Source organism: Coregonus clupeaformis, chromosome 33 (assembly GCF_020615455.1).
Source record: "Coregonus clupeaformis isolate EN_2021a chromosome 33, ASM2061545v1, whole genome shotgun sequence".
NCBI lineage: Eukaryota > Metazoa > Chordata > Actinopteri > Salmoniformes > Salmonidae > Coregonus > Coregonus clupeaformis.
Window position 1 is genome coordinate 21,885,033 of NC_059224.1, and position 18,712 is coordinate 21,903,744.

Genomic DNA, 18,712 nt, shown 5'->3' on the forward strand with positions numbered 1-18,712 from the left:
AACATTATTAAAGTGACTGTAAACATTATTAAAGTGACTAGTGTTCCATTTCTTAAAGTGGCCAGTGATTTCAATAGGCAGCAGCAGCCTCTAATGTGCTAGTGATGGCTATTTAACAGTCTGATGGCCTTGAGATAGAAGCTGTTTTTAATTCTCTCTGTCTCAGCTTTGATGCACCTGTATTGACCTCACCTTCTGGATGATAGCGGGGTGAACAGGCAGTGGCTCGGGTGGTTGATGTCCATGATCATCTTTTTGGCAATTCTTGTGACATCGGGTGCTGTATGTGTCTTGGAGGGCGGGTAGTTTGCCCCTGATAATGCGTTCGGCAGACCGCACCACCCTCTGGAGAGCCCTGCGGTTGCGGGCGGTGCAGTTGCCGTACCAGGTGGTGATACAGCCCGACAGGATGCTCTCAATTGTGCATCTGTAAAAGTTTGTGAGGGTTTTAGGTGCCGAGCTGAATTTCTTCAGCCTCCTGAGGTTGAAGAGGCTCTGTTGCGCCTTCTTCACCACACTGTCTGCGTGGGTGGACCATTTCAGTTTGTCGGTGATGTGTACGCCAAGGAACTTGAAGCTTTCCACCTTCTCCACTGCGGTCCCATCGATGTGGATAGGGGGGTGCACCCTCTGCTGTTTCCTGAAGTCCACGATCATCTCATTTGTTTTGTGTAGCAGCAGTGTGTAGGAGGGAGATCCCTAGATGTGAGAAGTGTGCAGAAAGAAGGGCATGAGACAAATTAATGTGTAGTACCGGTGGAAAAAGTTGTGTGTGTTAACTATAGGAGTACCCATGGTGCTGGAGATCAAAAGTGTCCGATTAGAGAAAGATAGGTTGAGGTTGCAAGGATCAGAGTAGTACAGAAGGTGTTGTATGCTGAGGCAGTGAAGAGAGTAGTAGAGGAATATGGGTAAAGGGCGAGGGATCCTGAGAGGATCCCTGTGAGTAGGCTGAGGCCAATAGAGAGTGATTGGAATAAAATGTGCTTCAGTAAGGTTGGTTTCTTAGCGTTCATAGCCATGGTTATCAACTGTACCACAGAAATGGAGCGTAAATCACAGAAAATATATTTTGTGAACACAGCTGCAGAGAAGTACTTGGGATTACGAGATTTTACTGCAGAAGAGTTACAGGGGGTGTTGAATGGTAGTGTTCTGTCCTCCCAGGCTGTTGACTGCAATATGTAACTTTTTGGGCGACTGACCGAATTAACATAAAATGTGAGTTATAGATCTGCCATCTTTATTGAAAGCAAGTGTAAGAAGCGGTAGATCTGTTCTATGTACTCTATTTCTATGCTCCCCTTTTTAAAGTTTCGTTTTTGCTTCTTTTACTTTCGGTTTTGTACACCAGCTTCAAACAGCTGAAAATACAATATTTTTTGGTTATGGAAAATATATTTCACAGTGGTTTGGATGGTACATTGATTCCCTACACAAGACTGCTCCTTTAATAGTTGGCAGGGTAATTTTTTCGTTTTCTCCTTTTTTCTATCTCTAAGTATAATGAATTGTACTGTAGGGGGCGGTATGCACCGTTAACGTTTGTTTGCGGACTGGCATAATAATATAGAAGAAGAACGTTGTCATATTCTGTTCCTGGTTGAAAAGATGGCGGCTAATCAATCTTTGCGCCAATTAGTCCCTCCATCCCTGTCTGCTAAAGTGGAAGGGTATGTTGACAGCTATGTTTAATACTCTTATGATCCGTGTTTTAACTATATCTAAGCTATACAATCAAAGAGACAGTTCAACAGAATTGTGTTTAGTCAGGAAGACGGCAGCGTGGTACGTAGGCTAGCAGCGCCAGCTAACGTAAGTTGGCTAGCAAGCTATATCACATTTTACAGCTAGCTAGCTAACTTAGCTACTGGAAGTAGGCTAGTGTGATTAAGTTTAGCTTTCTGTATTGGCACCTGATAGTTCCTTGGCTCCTGGTCAATCAAATTACAGTTCAGATTCACTTTTGTTAGCTACAGCATCTAACGTTACCAACGACGCGTTTGTTTTTGAATGCTAATCAGACCAGATCAATTCTGAATGAAGTGGCATCAATAAATGGTATATCTCTGGTGCTATTCCAGCAAACATGTAAAACAATGTGGTTTAGCCTTGATAGCTGATGTCAAACGATTTAAGCTTTAAAAACATGTTTTGACTTAAAATAAGGAGGACTGTAGGAATTAGAACTGGGGTGTTACGGGGGGCCAGTATGAAAATGTATGCACTCACTAACTGTACGTTGCTCTGGATAAGAGCGTCTGCTAAATGACTTAAATGTAAAACTCTTACCCTACGAGGTCCGGAGCCTAAAGGCTTTCTGTTCTACCTGATAATTAATTCCACCCACCTGGTGTCCCAGGTCTAAATCAGTCCAGGTTAGAGGGGAACAACGGAAGAAAATGCAGTGGAACTGGCTTCGAAGTCCAAAGTTGAGTTTGAGGGATATAGAAGATTGAGGAAGTAAGGAACCATAGATGTCAGAGATGGTTTGATCAGATGAACATGTGTGTCTATCCTTAGTTCACCTGGGGGGGCTAGGTCAAGCCATGCCCGTTCTCCTTAGTTGCCTCAGGTGCTAAACTGTGAGGATTCATAACTTTGTTGTTGTCAGCAACATGTCAAGAAATTGCATGGGCTGAGTCAGATTGATCTGCACCCTTCCTTAATTGTACAGTATGAGTCAAAAGTTTGGACACCTAGTCATTCAAGGGTTTTTCTTAATTTTTACTATTTTCTACATTGTAGGATAATAGTGAAGACATCGAAACTATGAAATAACACATATGGAATCATGTAGTAACCAAAAAAGTGTTAAAAAAATCAAAATATATTTGATATTTGATATTCTTAAAGTATAGCCACCCTTTGCCTTGATGGCAGCTTTGCACACTCTTGGCATTCTCTCAACTAGCTTCACCTGGAATGCATTTCCAACAGTCTTGAAGGAGTCCCCACATATGCTGTGCACTTGTTGGCTGCTTTTCCTTCACTCTGCCTCCGACTCATCCCAAACCATCTCAATTGGGTTGAGGTCGGGGATTGTGGAGGCCAGGTCATCTGATGCAGCACTCCATCACTCTCCTTCTTGGTAAAATAGCCCTTACACAGCCCGGAGATGTGTTGGGTCATTGTCCTGGTTGAAAAACAAATGATAGTCCCACTAAGCCCAAACCAGATGGGATGGCGTATCGCTGCAGAATGCTGTGGTAGCCATGCTGGTTAAGTGTGCCTTGAATTCTAAATAAATCACAGACAGTGTCACCAGCAAAGCACCCCCACACCATAACACCTCCTCCATACTTTACGGTGGGAACCACACATGCGGAGATCATCCGTTCACCCACACAGCGTTTCACAAAGACACGGCGGTTTGAACCAAAAATCTCAAATTTGGACTCATCAGACCAAAGGACAGATTTCCACTGGTCTAATGGCCATTGCTCGTGTTTCTTGGCCCAAGCAGATCTCTTCTTCTTATTGGTGTCCTTTAGTAGTGGTTTCTTTGCAGCAATTCGGCCATGAAGGCCTGATTCACACAGTCCGCTTTGAACAGTTGATGTTGAGATGTGTCTGTGAAGCATTTATTTGGGCTGCAATTTCTGAGGCTGGTAACTAATGAATTTATCCTCTGCAGCAGAGGTAACTCTGGGTCTTCCATTCCTGTGGCGGTCCTCATGAGAGCCAGTTTCATCATAGCGCTTTATGGTTTTTGCGACTGCACTTGAAGAAATGTTCAAAGTAATTGAAATGTTCCGTATTGACTGACCTTCATGTCTTAAAGTAATGATGGACTGTCGTTTCTCTTTGCTTATTTGAGCTATTCTTGCCATAATATGGACTTGGTCTTTTACCAAATAGGGCTATCTTCTGTATACCCTCCCTACCTTGTCACAACACAACTGATTGGCTCAAACGCATTAAGACAGAAATAAATTCCACAAATTAACTTTTAAGAAGGCACACCTGTTAATTGAAATGGATTCCAGGTGACTACCTCATTAAGCTGGTTGAGAGAATGCCAAGAGTGTGCAAAGCTGCCATCAAGGCAAAGGGTGGCTATTTGAAGAATCTCAAATATAAAATATATTTTGATTTGTGTAACACTTTTGTGGTTACTACATGATTCCATATGTGCTATGTCATAGTTTTGATGTCTTCACTATTATTCTACAATGTAGAAAATAGTAAAAATAAAGAAAACCCCTTGAATGAGTAGGAGTGTCCAAACTTTTGACTTGTAGTGTAAATCGAAACGTTGCTCCTAATTTGTCATGTGTTTCTTCCTCACACAGCTCATTTGCATATCTGACAGTGAGAGACAGGTTGCCGACCATCCTGACAAGAGTCATTGACACCATCCATCGCAACAAAAACAAGTTCTTTGAGGAGTTTGGAGAGGTAAGGATAACCATCATCACTGGTCCATCCTAAGCCACTGTGCTATAATCATCCAAATGTTGGACATTTTGAATTTCCTGACACATCCTGATCTCGGATCAGCTTATCCTCCCCCAAGTCCTTATAATAAACACACCAAATTGACCTTAGATCAGAGTCTATGGTTCAACTTCATCCTACTCCTCTTCTATATCAAATCAAATTGTATTGGTCACATACACATATTTAGCAGATGTTATTGCGGGTGTAGCAAAATGCTTATGTTCCCATAGGAGGGAGTCCAGGCAGAGAAGAGGACCATTGGCTTTCTTTCGAAGCTAAGAAATGAGCTGCTGACAGACAAGCCTATCCTGGTTCTGTGTGACGGCCTGGAGGACACAGACAGCTGGAACCAGTACCTCCAGAGACAGCAGAGGCTACTGGGGGAGCAGGACCCCGTCAGCTGGTTCAAGTCCCCCTGGCTCTACATAGAGTGCTATATGTACCGCAGGATACAGGAGGCCATCTGGCTCAAGTGAGAACCAGTGCTGCTAAATGTTAGCATTAGCTTAGTCTTGAGAAGGGAATGCATAGATCAGGGTTTCCCAAACTCGGTCCTCGGGACCCCAAGAGGTGCGCCATCTGATTTTTGCCCTAGCACTACACAGCTGATTCAAATAACTAATCATCAAGCTTTGATCATTTGAATCAGCTGTGTCGTGTTAGGGCAAAAATCAAAACGTGCACCCCTTGGGGTCCCGAGGACCGGGTTTGGGAAACGCTGGCATAGATGATAGTGTTTCATGATGATTCATAAACATCCCTGATAATCCCATTTCAACCAATGTTATAACTGATTTATCAACTATTAATATGCTACCTATAAACCCTTTATACATGATACAGTAATATAAAGAGTTATCCATTTAGTGTATGTGTCTTTTAACCTTTCCCTTCTCTCTTTGTGTCTGTGCCAGTCCCCCCATCAGCGACTTTGACGTGTTTAATGAAAGCAAGACGCAGAGTTTCTTTGAGTCCCAGCAGGCTGTGATATCCCTGTGTACATATCTACAGGGATTCAACAGGAACATGGACGACCTCTCAGAGACACAGCTCATGGAGCAGTTCCACAAACTACTACAGGTGAATACTGCCAACAATATCATAGGTGAAGATGTGCAAACTTCAGGGGTTTATTAAAAGGGGCCAGCTAAATGTTGATTGTTGAAAATGAAAGCGAATTGAAGTGAGGGGGGGGGGGATTATCACAGATCAGGTGATGTTTTGTCATTTAATCCCAAATGTTACCATCACAGTTTCTGTGAGTTAATGTCTCTCTTCCTGCTCTCAGGTGTCTCTGTGGGGGAACAAGTGTGACCTGTCCATCTCTGCTGGCATGGAGAACTCTCAGAAGGCCAGTCCCATTGACTCCCTGTCTGACCTGAAGTCTTTTATCCTGGTGGACGACTCCAACATGGTGTGGTCTGCTCTGACCTCTGCCCAGAGACCAGGGGAGGACGGCAAAACCACCCCAGGGAGGGTGGACATCGTCCTGGACAATGCTGGCTTCGAGCTGGTCACAGACCTGGTCCTGGCTAACTTCCTGGTGTCCTCTGGTCTGGCCAGGGAGGTCCGCTTCCATGGCAAGTCCATCCCCTGGTTTGTCTCCGACGTCACCGCACACGACTTCCAGTGGACCATCCGCCAGACCCTGGCGGCCAATCACAAGTGGATGTCCAAGAGCGGCGTCCAATGGCAGAGCTACGTACAGGAGGGCGTGTGGTCCTATCACGACCACCCATTCTGGACAATGCCTCATGAATACTGTGACATGGCGGGCGACGCGCCTGACCTCTACGCGACCCTGCAGGGAGCCGACCTGATTCTGTTTAAAGGAGACCTGAACTACAGGAAGCTGACTGGGGACAGGGAGTGGGATCACATGGTGCCGTTTGATAGGGCACTGAGGGGGTTCGGGCCAGCCCCCCTGTGCAGTCTGAGGACTCTGAAGGCTAACATCCAGGTGGGGCTCCAGACGGGGCAGGGGGAGAACCTCAACACCCAGGACCCCAGCTGGATGACCAGCGGGAAGTACGCTGTGGTCCAGTTCTCCAGCCCTCACAGGGAACAGTAGACCTGTCTGGCACAGGAAGTGACGTCAACATGTTCATAAGAAGTGGTGTCATCATAATCAGAGGAAGTAAGGGCGTGAGCAGGGGAAGTGTACTTGTAACCATAAGCCAGGTTAGAGGTGTAGTGTGTTTTGTCGTAGAACTTCCTAATGTATTTAAAATCTGAGAGTAGTTTAAAGGAGGATGGTAGAGGGTACTTCAAAAAGAGGAGGGGAGAGTGTTGTTAAATATGGAGTGGCTGCGGATCCGACTTCTCTGGAACCCTCTTCCCGACAGCTAAAGGGCCGAAGCTTCTGCGAATGTGCGGGATTCTCTACTTTAAACAGTCTCTGCTCTACTCGTTCAGCTGCCTGAACAGGCTACTCTGGCGAAAGGTGCTTGTTTAATAAAGTTAGAGCCAAGCTGAATCAATGTCTGTAAGATCACATAATTATAATATTCTACAGAACCAAATAAAATAGCGTAGTATAAAACACCTAATTTCTAATGAGATTTTAGGATGATTGTGAGAATGGTTACATATTTCTCTCATGCAGCCTAAACTCAGCAGCGCACGCCACTCAGCAAAGGAATGCTACAGTTTAATACCAACTGCTAAAAATGTGCTCACGGTACATAGCTAATTCAAAACACTGTAGCCTACTTCAAAACAACACTGTAGCCTACACTCAAGAATATCTAAATGCATATCCCCATGGAACTGATTGTGATCAAATGGTTTGCATGCAGATTCTGCAAGGATGTTTCACCGGTAAAACTTGAAGAACTATCATTCACGGTTGACAGTGAGAAATGCGAAGGGAGGATGACCACAAGTTTGGGTGTGCGTAAAGTAGAGGTAAAGAAACACATGCACAGAACGTGAGTCGGTTCCAGTGGGATGAGGCAGTTACCTCCTGATCCGCAGCCTCGGCCATTTAAATAATGATCAACTGCTGGTTAGAAATCTGTCCTGGGAAAACTACAAAACAATGAAATTTACTTCCCCCATTTAATGTGTTGACAGTTGTTTACCATCATCCAGTACCAGGGTTGGGCTCTACCTCGATTCCATTTCAAATCAGTTAATTTATAAACATTGAAATTCCAAGTCATGAATTGAAACATGCTAATCTGATCTTAAGTGACTTTTTTTCAGCCATATTATGTACTTTTTTTGTCTCCCCGACAGCGATAAAAGTTTTGAGAGTCATTTCATTCATAATCAGAGGCAATAAGATGCAAGGTGGAATTTTAACATTTACATGTTAAGTTGGCCTGTCGTGATTAGTTTTTGAATTGTTATTTTAAGTTGAGACCTTATGTAATATCCAAAGTCAGCGGCTACTTTTTTAGCCAATTTTTTTTGCATGAGCTTGGCAAGAAAGAGTAGCATACATTACAGAATAACTTGTGGTTGCTGGTGTTTTCTGGGTCTTAATCAACGTCCTCAGTTTGTTGTCTCGTCAATTTATTGCATGTGCTTTTGTTTGCATGCATCAGGGTTTGCACAGTGACCACAGTCCCGGAGTTTACATTTTCAGAGTTAAATAACTGAAGTTGAACTACAAGGTAATGTACCCACTCTGGAAAACTATAGATAAATCATGGTATTTGGGGCAGTGCAATCACACATACAAGGTGTGTGTGTTGATGAACGAATAGCACTAACACCTGTCTAATTCAGTATTTCTGTTTCTGTTTTGATAGTACAAAATGTTATTTACTCATGTCATTAGAATGCCTCTGTAACCAGTGCTGGTGCCGTTGTGATCCTAAATGACTGGATTGTTCTCTTTGCAGAAATCTGGAACAAAAATTATTATATTATAACGGACTTGGTTTAAATAAAGAACTTCAATGACGGGTCTTATATTGTTGTGTAAATGAAGCCATAATTACAGTAGGAAAAGAGGAACTGTGGCTTGCCCTAGAAAGAGGATTTTGTAATTTCCCTCTTCTCACTCCTCCCCATTTTATTTCTCTGTTCATTTTATCCTGGCAACGTGTATAAAAATGGTGTTATCATAATCAGGACTACTTGTTTAGCACTTGACATGACATGTCTGAATCTGGGTTGTTTACTGAGTGAAGAGACATTGTACAGAGAGGAGCTTCTCTAGCCAGCGGGCCAAACAGGAGGCCATTTTCTCCCAGTTTGCGGCGATAGAGGTCAATGAACCATCATTTTAATAAGCAATAAGTTTACTTTCCCCCATAAAATCCAGGCGTCAATTTGTCAAGAAAGTTTGGAAAAATATGAATCCCCAGTATGACCTCACTGAGTTGTGTTTGTGGAAATGAAGATGCTCATCTTCTCCAGACTAATATGGAGAGCTAATATGTCCCTTTTTATGTACTGAGAATTCTTGCACACGTTGAGGACTGGACATACTAGTAGTCTTAAGTTAGTAATAACAGTGTTGTGCTAGGCACACCCTGCATTTCTACTAGTTACACCATTATTCCTTTAGAGAAAAATAGTTATCTTCCAGTATATGTTGAAGGTCAAGTGTTGTCCTTGTATGCCCTGAAACTTGCCTAAAGGACTGGGGAGACATTAAATGACTTTTTAAACATTGGTTTAATTTCATCATGCGGAGTTGGGTGATTATTCCTGTGATGCAGCATGTACGTAAAACCCCTTTGTTTGCTGCTTTGGCGGGATAATAGTTTATGTTTGATCAGTGGCTATCGTTGATAAGGTATTCCTCTTGAAAGGCCCAATAATAGCAAGAAAATGTACTTTAAATTAATAGCATTTTCTTGGTCACAGTAGGGTATAGTAAATGTAGTTTGGTGACCTTACCGCAATGCTGTATTATGTTTTGCTGTATAGATGTAGGCTATGAAAAGATGAAACATATAAGAACATGCATGGCCTGAATCCACTCATCATTTCCCCACTGGGAGTTGCGTAATGTTGGCATCAGAAGAGTGTTGACCTCACATTCTGTTTGCTGTGTCATGTTGACCTGCTCTAGAGATACACCATCAATATCGATCCGGCTGCATTTTTAATTTGATTATACCTTTTTTAAAATATCTTGTTCTCATTGTGAAGCGAAGCCAGATCTCAGAAAGACAGGAGAAAGAGGGATGAGAGAGCAGGGAGAAAGCGAGAGAAAGAGGAACGTTCCCTATAGCCACTCAACACAACAATGCTCATGATTAGACCGAAAGAGCTGAAGATTGATCCATAACGACATTAAGGTAAGTACTGTATTTATGACATCTTTGTGTATATTTCAATTAATGGGTTCCTATTTTATAGCTTCCTACTCTTGGAATTGTTTTGTATAAATTTGCCAGATTTGCACATAAATTCCCTGATAGACACATTCAATAGTGATTTAATTTAGAAGAGTGAGTCAGAAAGGAGGGATATTCTGGGCGACGGCAGTACCTGTTAGCTAAATGATTGATAAGTATTCAGAGAGGAAATCACACCAGGGTGAAACTCTCCTTGGAGCCTAGCTGTGTCCACTAAAAGCTTTTCAGGGAAAATAAAAATAAGCTGGTGTTTTAGAAAAATGTAAGGGGACAGGAGAGTTGTTAGTGGCTGCCTCTTTCTTTTGTTCTCTCACTCTCTCCCTCTCCCTCGTTCTCTCTTGCTCGCTATCTCTATTTATCTCTCACTTTTTGTCCTTTCCTCTACCCCCCCTCCCTCAGCAGTGTACATAGTTAAGGGAAAAGAGAGAAAAGCTCTGCCTCTCAAAAATAAGAGGGAGGGAGGAATGTTTTTTGGGCTGCCTTCAGGCGGAAGCTGGGAGGGAAAGAGAGCAAGGAGGGAAGAGAAAAGAGAGAGAACCTAGTGAACGCTTTGGCCCAACAGCCAGTAATGAGTTGCTTAGCACAGGCTGTTAAGGAAGGAACATAGCAAGAGAGGGACGAGAGACAAGAGAGAGAGAAGACAGAACAGAGCCCCTCTCCCCTCCCACCCCTTAGTGAGCCAGTCTAAATCAAGCTGCTTATCACTGCTGTTGTTCTGTGAATGTGATGCTGGTCAGACAGTCCCAGACACAGATTTCCAAACCTCTCGGAGCTCCTCTCAGATCCCGAACGACCCTGGAGAGCCACGCCATCTTCCTTCCGAAACGCTCACCACAGCAGCCGACCACCCCCAACAGCAACATGTACCCTGAGGAGACACGCGGCGGTGGGGGTGGAGGGGCGGCTGCCCTTAACTACCTGGAGGGAGGGTATGACTACACAGCCCCTGCCCCAGGCCCAGCCCCCCTCTATTACTCCACCGCCCCCCTGGATGCCCACGGACCCCCCTCGGATGGCAGCCTGCAGTCCCTGGGCAGCAGTCCTACCGGCCCCCTGGTGTTTGTGTCCTCCAGCCCCCAGCTCAGCCCCTTCCTCCACCCCCCAAGCCACCATGGTCTCCCCAGCCAGTCATACTACCTGGAGACCTCTTCCACACCCTTATACAGGTGAGTGATCTAAGCTGTCATTGAGCAATTATGATATGGGAGTCAGCTGTTCTGGCTGAACATGTGTTGCTGTAATGTAAGTAGGTGAAGTGTGAGAGAGAGAGTGAGATCCGTGATGTTTGTTTGATCACTATTTGGACAGTGTATGTTGCTGACTATGGAGCATCTTTCAACAGCTGCTATGTCCCTGTAAGTCTGGTACACCAGACCACTGATTATGTAATTTTCACAGAGCATTTCAGTGTCCTGACCCATATGATATGTCTGCTTGGAGAGAGAGAGTGATAGGCTACATTGAGTGAATATATACTGTTGATATAGAGTTTAGGTTTGGTCTTTTCTATTGTTCCCTTCCTTGTTTGACTGTCCTTATCCCACATTAACAGTCATATTTCTGTCAGTCTTTAGGGGATAACATTTTGTTATTTTGCTCTGTGTACTTTTGTTTCTTTAGCATCCTCTTTTTTGTAGTTTGTCTGACCAACAAAGAATGATAGCCACAAAATAGACTATTTAAAACTAAACATATACTCAGGATTTAGTTTTATAACACCTTTTCAATAATGTTTAGTCCTCAAAGTGGGGTATTATGCTCATTATGTAATTACTGTATATGTGACATTACTGTACTAGGTTATCTTCTTTAAAAATGAAAGATAATTCATTATCAGAAGGGAAATATTTAGGCTGTTGTGAGCGTTTATGAAGCCGTAGCAACGGAGCTTTAATCCCTCCGATTAACGACTTTGCTGGAGACCTTGAGAAAAGAGAAATACGTAAGAACAACAAAAGTACACACGTACAGTTCATTTCCTGAATGAGGTGGAGACAGATCTAGTTGCTGGGGGGGTAGTACATTAACCTAAGATGCTGCTGTTAGCTATAATTGGCTCAATGTGTCCTTTGAAAGATTGAAAGGCTCAATGGTGTGAACCTCTATTACACTTTTCTCTTTATTGAATCAGAATAGATCATTGTCTGGCAGTTGTGAGATTTTTTATCAGAGAAATTGATGTTGGTCGTTTCATGTTTTGAAAGCACTTGGATTGAAAGGCAGAGATCATTAGAGGAGTATGCTTTTAAAGACAACCGGCACACTATTAAAAGGAGAAAAGTAATTAAATCGTATTTATTTTTTATTGCCGAAAAGTCACATTTGAATTAATTAGTTTGTAAAAAAGCTTTCAGTGATGTCATCTTGAATAAATGTCACAAAGTACAGCTCCAGGTTGACTCATCCAGAGAGGAAGAGGCAAAGTGAGAGGTTTTACTCAGCCCAAAATCTTTCCACGAAAAATAAGCCCACAATTTAAAGATTTGTTTTATGGAAGTCAATTTTAAAAATGTAATTGCGAATTTGCTACGTGAGGCTTATTTTATCGGAGTTGTGCCTGTTGTCATAGAGATATATAGAGGGCTCATCATGGATATAACCCATTTTAACATTGTCATTGCCATTGAGGGCTTCCACCAATTTAAAGTAGACAACTTGGTGGGGATTCATATGAGTTGGGAGCAATCAGCCAATTAAGAAGAAGAAGAAGAAAATTGACTACTTTCAAATGGAGAAGACACTGCCCATGCTGTCACATACGCTATAATGGCACAGATACAAAAGATAAGTCCTCTATCTATCTCTATGACCTGTTGTTCACACACGTATCTGCCCTCTCATTGTCTAGAATGGTCCCACCTGATTTCGCCTCCTCCTGCGGACATGTACTGTATTTCCATTGTTAGAGTGGTCAATCAACTATTGTGTCAATATATTTGACAATCTTTGACTCATCCCAGCAAAGACAATCATCTGACCAATCCCTGTGTTGCAGGTCGAGTGTGGTAACCAATCAGCAGTCAGCGTCCCAGGAGAAGCTCTGCATCGCCTCCGATAGGCAGCAGCCGTTCGCTGCAGCAGGTTCAGGGTCAGGGATCGGGGTGTTTGAGATGGCCAACGAGACGAGGTACTGTGCGGTCTGCAGCGACTTTGCCTCTGGGTACCACTACGGAGTTTGGTCCTGCGAGGGCTGCAAAGCCTTCTTCAAAAGGAGCATTCAAGGTAAGCCTCCTCTCATCCCTACTACTATATCCCACTCCACTTCCCAACATCTCTGTCAATGCAATGTGTGTGCGTGTACATGCATCTGTGTGTGTGTGTGTGCATCTCTGTGTGTGTGTGTTTGTGTGTGTGTGTGTGTGTGTGTGTCAGCAGGGGGTTGGGAGTCTTATTGTGAAACCAACCTTGACATTGGCTGTTTGTTGTCCCTGGCTCCTAACCAGCTTTGTAAAGTCAATTTACAGTATATCTGGCCGAGTCACAAACAAGGAAATGGTTCCAATCGTTTTTCCACCATTCTTTTTTTTCCATAGGGGATTTTAGAAACATTTAAAATAAGGGCTGTGTTTCGTGTAGGCTTACCCTGGCGTGACGTTTTGATAACCTTGTAAATCTCTCTTGGACAAAGTGACTTTTATTCATATATTTGCCTGTATTTACCCCCCCAAAATGAAATTCTAATGTGGCTATCATAAAGAACTACAAATGCCATGATGATCTGGACAAGATTGCCGAATCGAGGCAAAGGTAACAATCTCTGGATTAACTATCTAATTGTGAGCTAAATTTAGTAATGAATAAATTGTCTACATTTCTTTAAATGGACAATTCTGTGAACTGTTTTGTGCAAGTTTTAAATTGACACAATACCTGTTAGCAAATGTGTCATCTAGAGAAGAAGCACAGGAGCTTGCAGGGATTTGTAGTCTTGCATGATGTCTACTTTTATGCTAATTAGCATTTTCGAATATGAGAGTAAATAGAGCCGAATATATTGATAAAAGTCACCTTGTCCGAGAAACATTTACATGGTTATCAAAACGTCACGCCAGGGTAAGCCTACACGAAACACAGCCCTTATTTGAAGTGTTTCTAAAATTCCCTATGGGAAAAATGAATGGTGGAAAAACAATTGCAACCATTTCCCTGTTTGACCGCTAGGTTTTATGGGTGTTATGACACCTCCACTGTGGGGCTCTATGCATGTAGCATCTCACCAGCTGGTACATTTTTTTCTTGTGACAGATACATTTGCTGCAGCATAGCCAATGCCACAGTAATTATAGGCCTAATATATCTAAATAATATTGGGTATGGAGGGTGGTCATAGGAGCTTATACAATTTGGTGTCAAATGAAAGCTAAGAGTCTACAGTATATACAGTGGGGAAAAAAAGTATTTAGTCAGCCACCAACTGTGCAAGTTCTCCCACTTAAAAAGATGAGAGAGGCCTATAATTTTCATCATAGGTACACGTCAACTATGACAGACAATTTGAGAAAAGAAAAATCCAGAAAATCACATTGTAGGATTTTTTATGAATTTATTTGCAAATTATGGTGGAAAATAAGTATTTGGTCACCTACAAACAAGCAAGATTTCTGGCTCTCACAGACCTGTAACTTCTTCTTTAAGAGGCTCCTCTGTCCTCCACTTGTTACCTGTATTAATGGCACCTGTTTGAACTTGTTATCAGTATAAAAGACACCTGTCCACAACCTCAAACAGTCACACTCCAAACTCCACTATGGCCAAGACCAAAGAGCTGTCAAAGGACACCAGAAACAAAATTGTAGACCTGCACCAGGCTGGGAAGACTGACTCTGCAATAGGTAAGCAGCTTGGTTTGAAGAAATCAACTGTGGGAGCAATTATTAGGAAATGGAAGACATACAAGACCACTGATAATCTCCCTCGATCTGGGGCTCCACGCAAGATCTCACCCCGTGGGGTCAAAATGATCACAAGAACGGTGAGCAAAAATCCCAGAACCACACGGGGGGACCTAGTGAATGACCCGCAGAGAGCTGGGACCAAAGTAACAAAGCCTACCATCAGTAACACACTACGCCGCCAGGGACTCAAATCCTGCAGTGCAAGACGTGTCCCCCTGCTTAAGCCAGTACATGTCCAGGCCCGTCTGAAGTTTGCTAGAGTGCATTTGGATGATCCAGAAGAGGATTGGGAGAATGTCATATGGTCAGATGAAACCAAAATATAACTTTTTGGTAAAAACTCAACTTGTCGTGTTTGGAGGACAAAGTTGCATCCAAAGAACACCATACCTACTGTGAAGCATGGGGGTGGAAACATCATGCTTTGGGGCTGTTTTTCTGCAAAGGGACCAGGACGACTGATCCGTGTAAAGGAAAGAATGAATGGGGCCATGTATCGTGAGATTTTGAGTGAAAACCTCCTTCCATCAGCAAGGGCATTGAAGATGAAACGTGGCTGGGTCTTTCAGCATGACAATGATCCCAAACACACCGCCCGGAATACGAAGGAGTGGCTTTGTAAGAAGCATTTCAAGGTCCTGGAGTGGCCTAGCCAGTCTCCAGATCTCAACCCCATAGAAAATCTTTGGAGGGAGTTGAAAGTCTGTGTTGCCCAGCGACAGCCCCAAAACATCACTGCTCTAGAGGAGATCTGCATGGAGGAATGGGCCAAAATACCAGCAACAGTGTGTGAAAACCTTGTGAAGACTTACAGAAAACGTTTGACCTCTGTCATTGCCAACAAAGGGTATATAACAAAGTATTGAGAAACTTTTGTTATTGACCAAATACTTATTTTCCACCATAATTTGCAAATAAATGCATTAAAAATCCTACAATGTGATTTTCTGGATTTTTTTCCCTCATTTTGTCTGTCATAGTTGACGTGTACCTAAGATGAAAATTACAGGCCTCTCTCATCTTTTTAAGTGGGAGAACTTGCACAATTGGTGGCTGACTAAATACTTTTTTCCCCCACTGTATATATATATTTTTTATTAAGGCATATATACATTCTTCAACCACTTTCCATCCTAATAATTAGGAATAAGCAAAGGCTTTAGTTTCTTTTCAAACAGATGGAAAAGAGGTCTTAGAAAACATCTAGCAGAAAAAGTCTTAAAAGGTATTAGAAATGCATCAAATCACAATAATGTTTAAGTAAAAGCCCCTGCCTAGTGTCCACATATCTTTAAGATATTTTCTAATTTCTATCCCTCATGAAGAGGGAGGATAATGAATGTAAAGGTAGACCTACCAATTAGTTATATATTTTTTTACTGATAACAATTTGGTTAAGGATTTATTAAGTGATTAAAAGATTGGGTGGCAGGTAGCTTAGTGGTTAAGAGCGTTGTGCCAGTAACCGAAAGGTCGCTGGTTCTAATCCCCGAGCCGACTAGGTGAAAAAATCTGTCAATGTGCCCTTGAGCAAGGCACTTAACCCTAATTGCTCCTGTAAGTCGCTCTGGATAAGAGCGTCTGCTAAATGATTAATTATTATTATAATTATTATAAAACATGTCATTCTGTTACCAAATATTGTTGGACAAATATGTTTTTTTTAAACTAATAGATTATTCAAAGAGGGATGCAAGCTTGCTCTTGTTTGCTGAATGTAAAATACAGCAGCCAAAATATCTAGTGGGGAGTTTGAAAGAAGAGAGAGAAAGCACAATGGCAATAAGCTATAGCGGGGCGGATTGGACATCTGGCAATTCTGGCAAATGCCAGATGGGCTGGACCATTTTTTTATTGGGTGGGCTGGTCGAAATTGACACCCACATTTTCTTTATATAAAAATAAAACAATGAAAAAGGTGAGATGGCTGGCATCCCAGATTTTTGCTCAATTTCTTTGTTATACTAATCTATAATGAGCATTTGGCCGATCAGTGGGCAACGGCCGGCCCCCCTACTAAAGTTCCCTCTAATTTATTTTGGCACTGAGCAAATTTCAGGTCTGCTGAGCGCAAACTTGAACGTTGTGAACACTGAGGCTGTACGTTTACTGTGAACACTAAGGCTGTACCCGCTTTAAGTTACAGTTTTAACAGTGGCCAAGTAGGCTACTGTGGCTATTTGATAATAATGTGGGGACTACAAGAGTGGCCTACCATCAAAAACAATGGAGAAAATGCATCCCATAACATTTTAACATGGAAATAGCTGTTCTATCATTCAGCCTACAGTAGCAGCCAATGTGTGGTGTTTAATGTAGCCCTACATTCCATGAGACTTTTGAAAAAAACATGCAGGGCTTGACATTAACCTGTTTATCCACTTGTCCTTCAGACAAGGAGGTGACTGAAAATGTTGTTGTGTTGTTTGATGCAAGAAACCACGTTACAAAATAAAATGCATTATTATTCCCATACCATTATTACAGAGAGTCCGACAAATTATGCTACCCTCTGCCTATTGGCTACTTAGTTTATTCAAGCCTGCTAGCCCCCCTACCTCTACGGAAGCACAGTTCCCACTCAGCCCAGTCAAAGCTATTCGCTGCTCTGGCACCCCAATGGTGGAACAAGCTCCCCCACGACGCCAGGACAGCGGAGTCACTGACGACCTTCCGGAGACACTTAAAACCCTACCTCTTTAAGGAATACCTGGAATAGTATAACAGTAATCCTTCTACACCCCCCTCCCCCAGTGGTGGTTGTCCCACTGGCTATCCTAAGTTGAATGCACCAATTTGTAAGTCGCTCTGGATAAGAGCGTCTGCTAAATGACTTAAATGTAAATGTAAGCCTGTCTCAAAATACAACACTGCCCCTTTAAGACAAAAAAAGCTCTTTACCTGACTTGCTTTTCAAAGATGTCTAGAAATGCACACATTGTGTAATCTTGTAGGAAGCAATCAATCCCCTATTGCTGACTACAAATTATTTATAACTGGGCTAATAACTCACGAACTAGCAAAGGATTTAAACAAAATATGCACACCTGGCTACATGAAGCTCTGTAACACAGTCCAGTTCAAAGTAAATGGCACAGATCCATATATGGCAATGGTCTATTTGCATATAGGCCTACTGCAGCTCTGATTGGTTATGCCGCACCAGTCTGTGTAGAGTATTGGCTGAGTCGTCCGTGTCAATGCAATAGAACCCTACTCCTATGCGGTCTGCCTACAACAAAATATCTTGCATAGTTCGTTTTGTTTCGGTATGTTGCATTGAAAGTGTCTAATATTGCGTTGATTCGATCACAATTGCCACAGTGGTCACCAACCTTTTCTGAGTCAAGATCACTTTCTAAAGGGAAACGTTGATAGTGTTAACAGGGAAGACTGTAGAACAGTGGTCACCAACCTTTTCTGAGTCAAAATCACTGAGTCAAAATGCAAGCCGAGACCTACCGCTCAGATTTTTTTTTACATTGACTTAAAAAACGTAAGCCTATGCAACATTAACCAATTAAAAACAGTACTGTAGCAGTGAGGTTTGTGCAGTAAGCTATAGGCCCGATACATTATCACCGCATATTGGCTTTGCTTGAATTGATGATCACACCAGTAATCGATACATTGTTGTATTACTTGTGAGACACAGCTGAGTAAGAAAATGAGTAAGAACATGAACTCACTCTAAAAACAGCAGCTCTTTGCTGTATACGTTGACAGTCTCTCTCTAGTCAGGGTTTTAAACTTTTTGAAATCTCACAGTATCAATTTTACTGAAGCTTTCTTTTATGCCTGTTATGTTACTGCAGACACGGTAATCTGAGCTATCCGATTGGCCAATGGTAGACCTATAGTGCACTTTATATGCTCTCTGGCCCGCCAGGAAGGCAGAGTTTGTACCTTCAGACACATAAAATGGCAACAGTTCGCCTACCTGGCGCGCAGGGAAGCTGAATCATTTGCACGAATAAAATAAATAGGAACACAAGGCTTTATCATTGGGTTTTTACAGAAATGTTTGGCGATCGACTAGGAATGCCTTGGAGA

The 18,712-nt window shown here is 42.5% G+C and overlaps 2 protein-coding genes across 5 annotated transcripts in view; both read left to right on the top strand.

Annotated features, from left to right (window-relative positions):
• The first annotated feature begins 1,581 nt into the window (after positions 1 to 1,581).
• On the top strand, positions 1,582 to 8,364 carry armt1 (acidic residue methyltransferase 1). Its single transcript, XM_041860346.1, has 5 exons — positions 1,582 to 1,673; positions 4,296 to 4,401; positions 4,674 to 4,915; positions 5,358 to 5,523; positions 5,732 to 8,364. The coding sequence occupies exons 1-5, from the start codon at positions 1,612 to 1,614 to the stop codon at positions 6,512 to 6,514; spliced, it is 1,359 nt and encodes a 452-aa protein (XP_041716280.1). The 5' UTR covers positions 1,582 to 1,611; the 3' UTR covers positions 6,515 to 8,364.
• A 1,197-nt stretch (positions 8,365 to 9,561) lies between these two features.
• Positions 9,562 to 18,712, top strand: part of esr1 (estrogen receptor 1) — a 29,398-nt gene continuing 20,247 nt past the window's right edge. The window contains exons 1-3 of one of the 4 annotated variants that reach the window (XM_041860353.1): positions 9,562 to 9,704; positions 10,502 to 10,930; positions 12,760 to 12,986. In XM_041860353.1, the coding sequence (XP_041716287.1) occupies positions 10,626 to 10,930; positions 12,760 to 12,986 (532 nt within the window). In that variant the 5' untranslated portion in view covers positions 9,562 to 9,704; positions 10,502 to 10,625. Of the gene's footprint in view, positions 9,705 to 10,209; positions 10,931 to 12,759; positions 12,987 to 18,712 lie in introns of those variants that run through there. The other 3 variants (XM_041860354.1, XM_041860356.1, XM_041860352.2) reach the window with 3 other exon arrangements.

Excerpts from the sequence above, each read along its gene's own strand:
- armt1 (XM_041860346.1), top strand. The coding sequence starts at position 1,612 with ATGGCGGCTAATCAATCTTTGCGCCAATTAGTCCCTCCATCCCTGTCT. Across the intron at positions 1,674-4,295 it reads CTGTCTGCTAAAGTGGAAGG|CTCATTTGCATATCTGACAG; the intron begins GTATGTTGACAG and ends TTCCTCACACAG. Across the intron at positions 5,524-5,731 it reads AGTTCCACAAACTACTACAG|GTGTCTCTGTGGGGGAACAA; the intron begins GTGAATACTGCC and ends TCCTGCTCTCAG.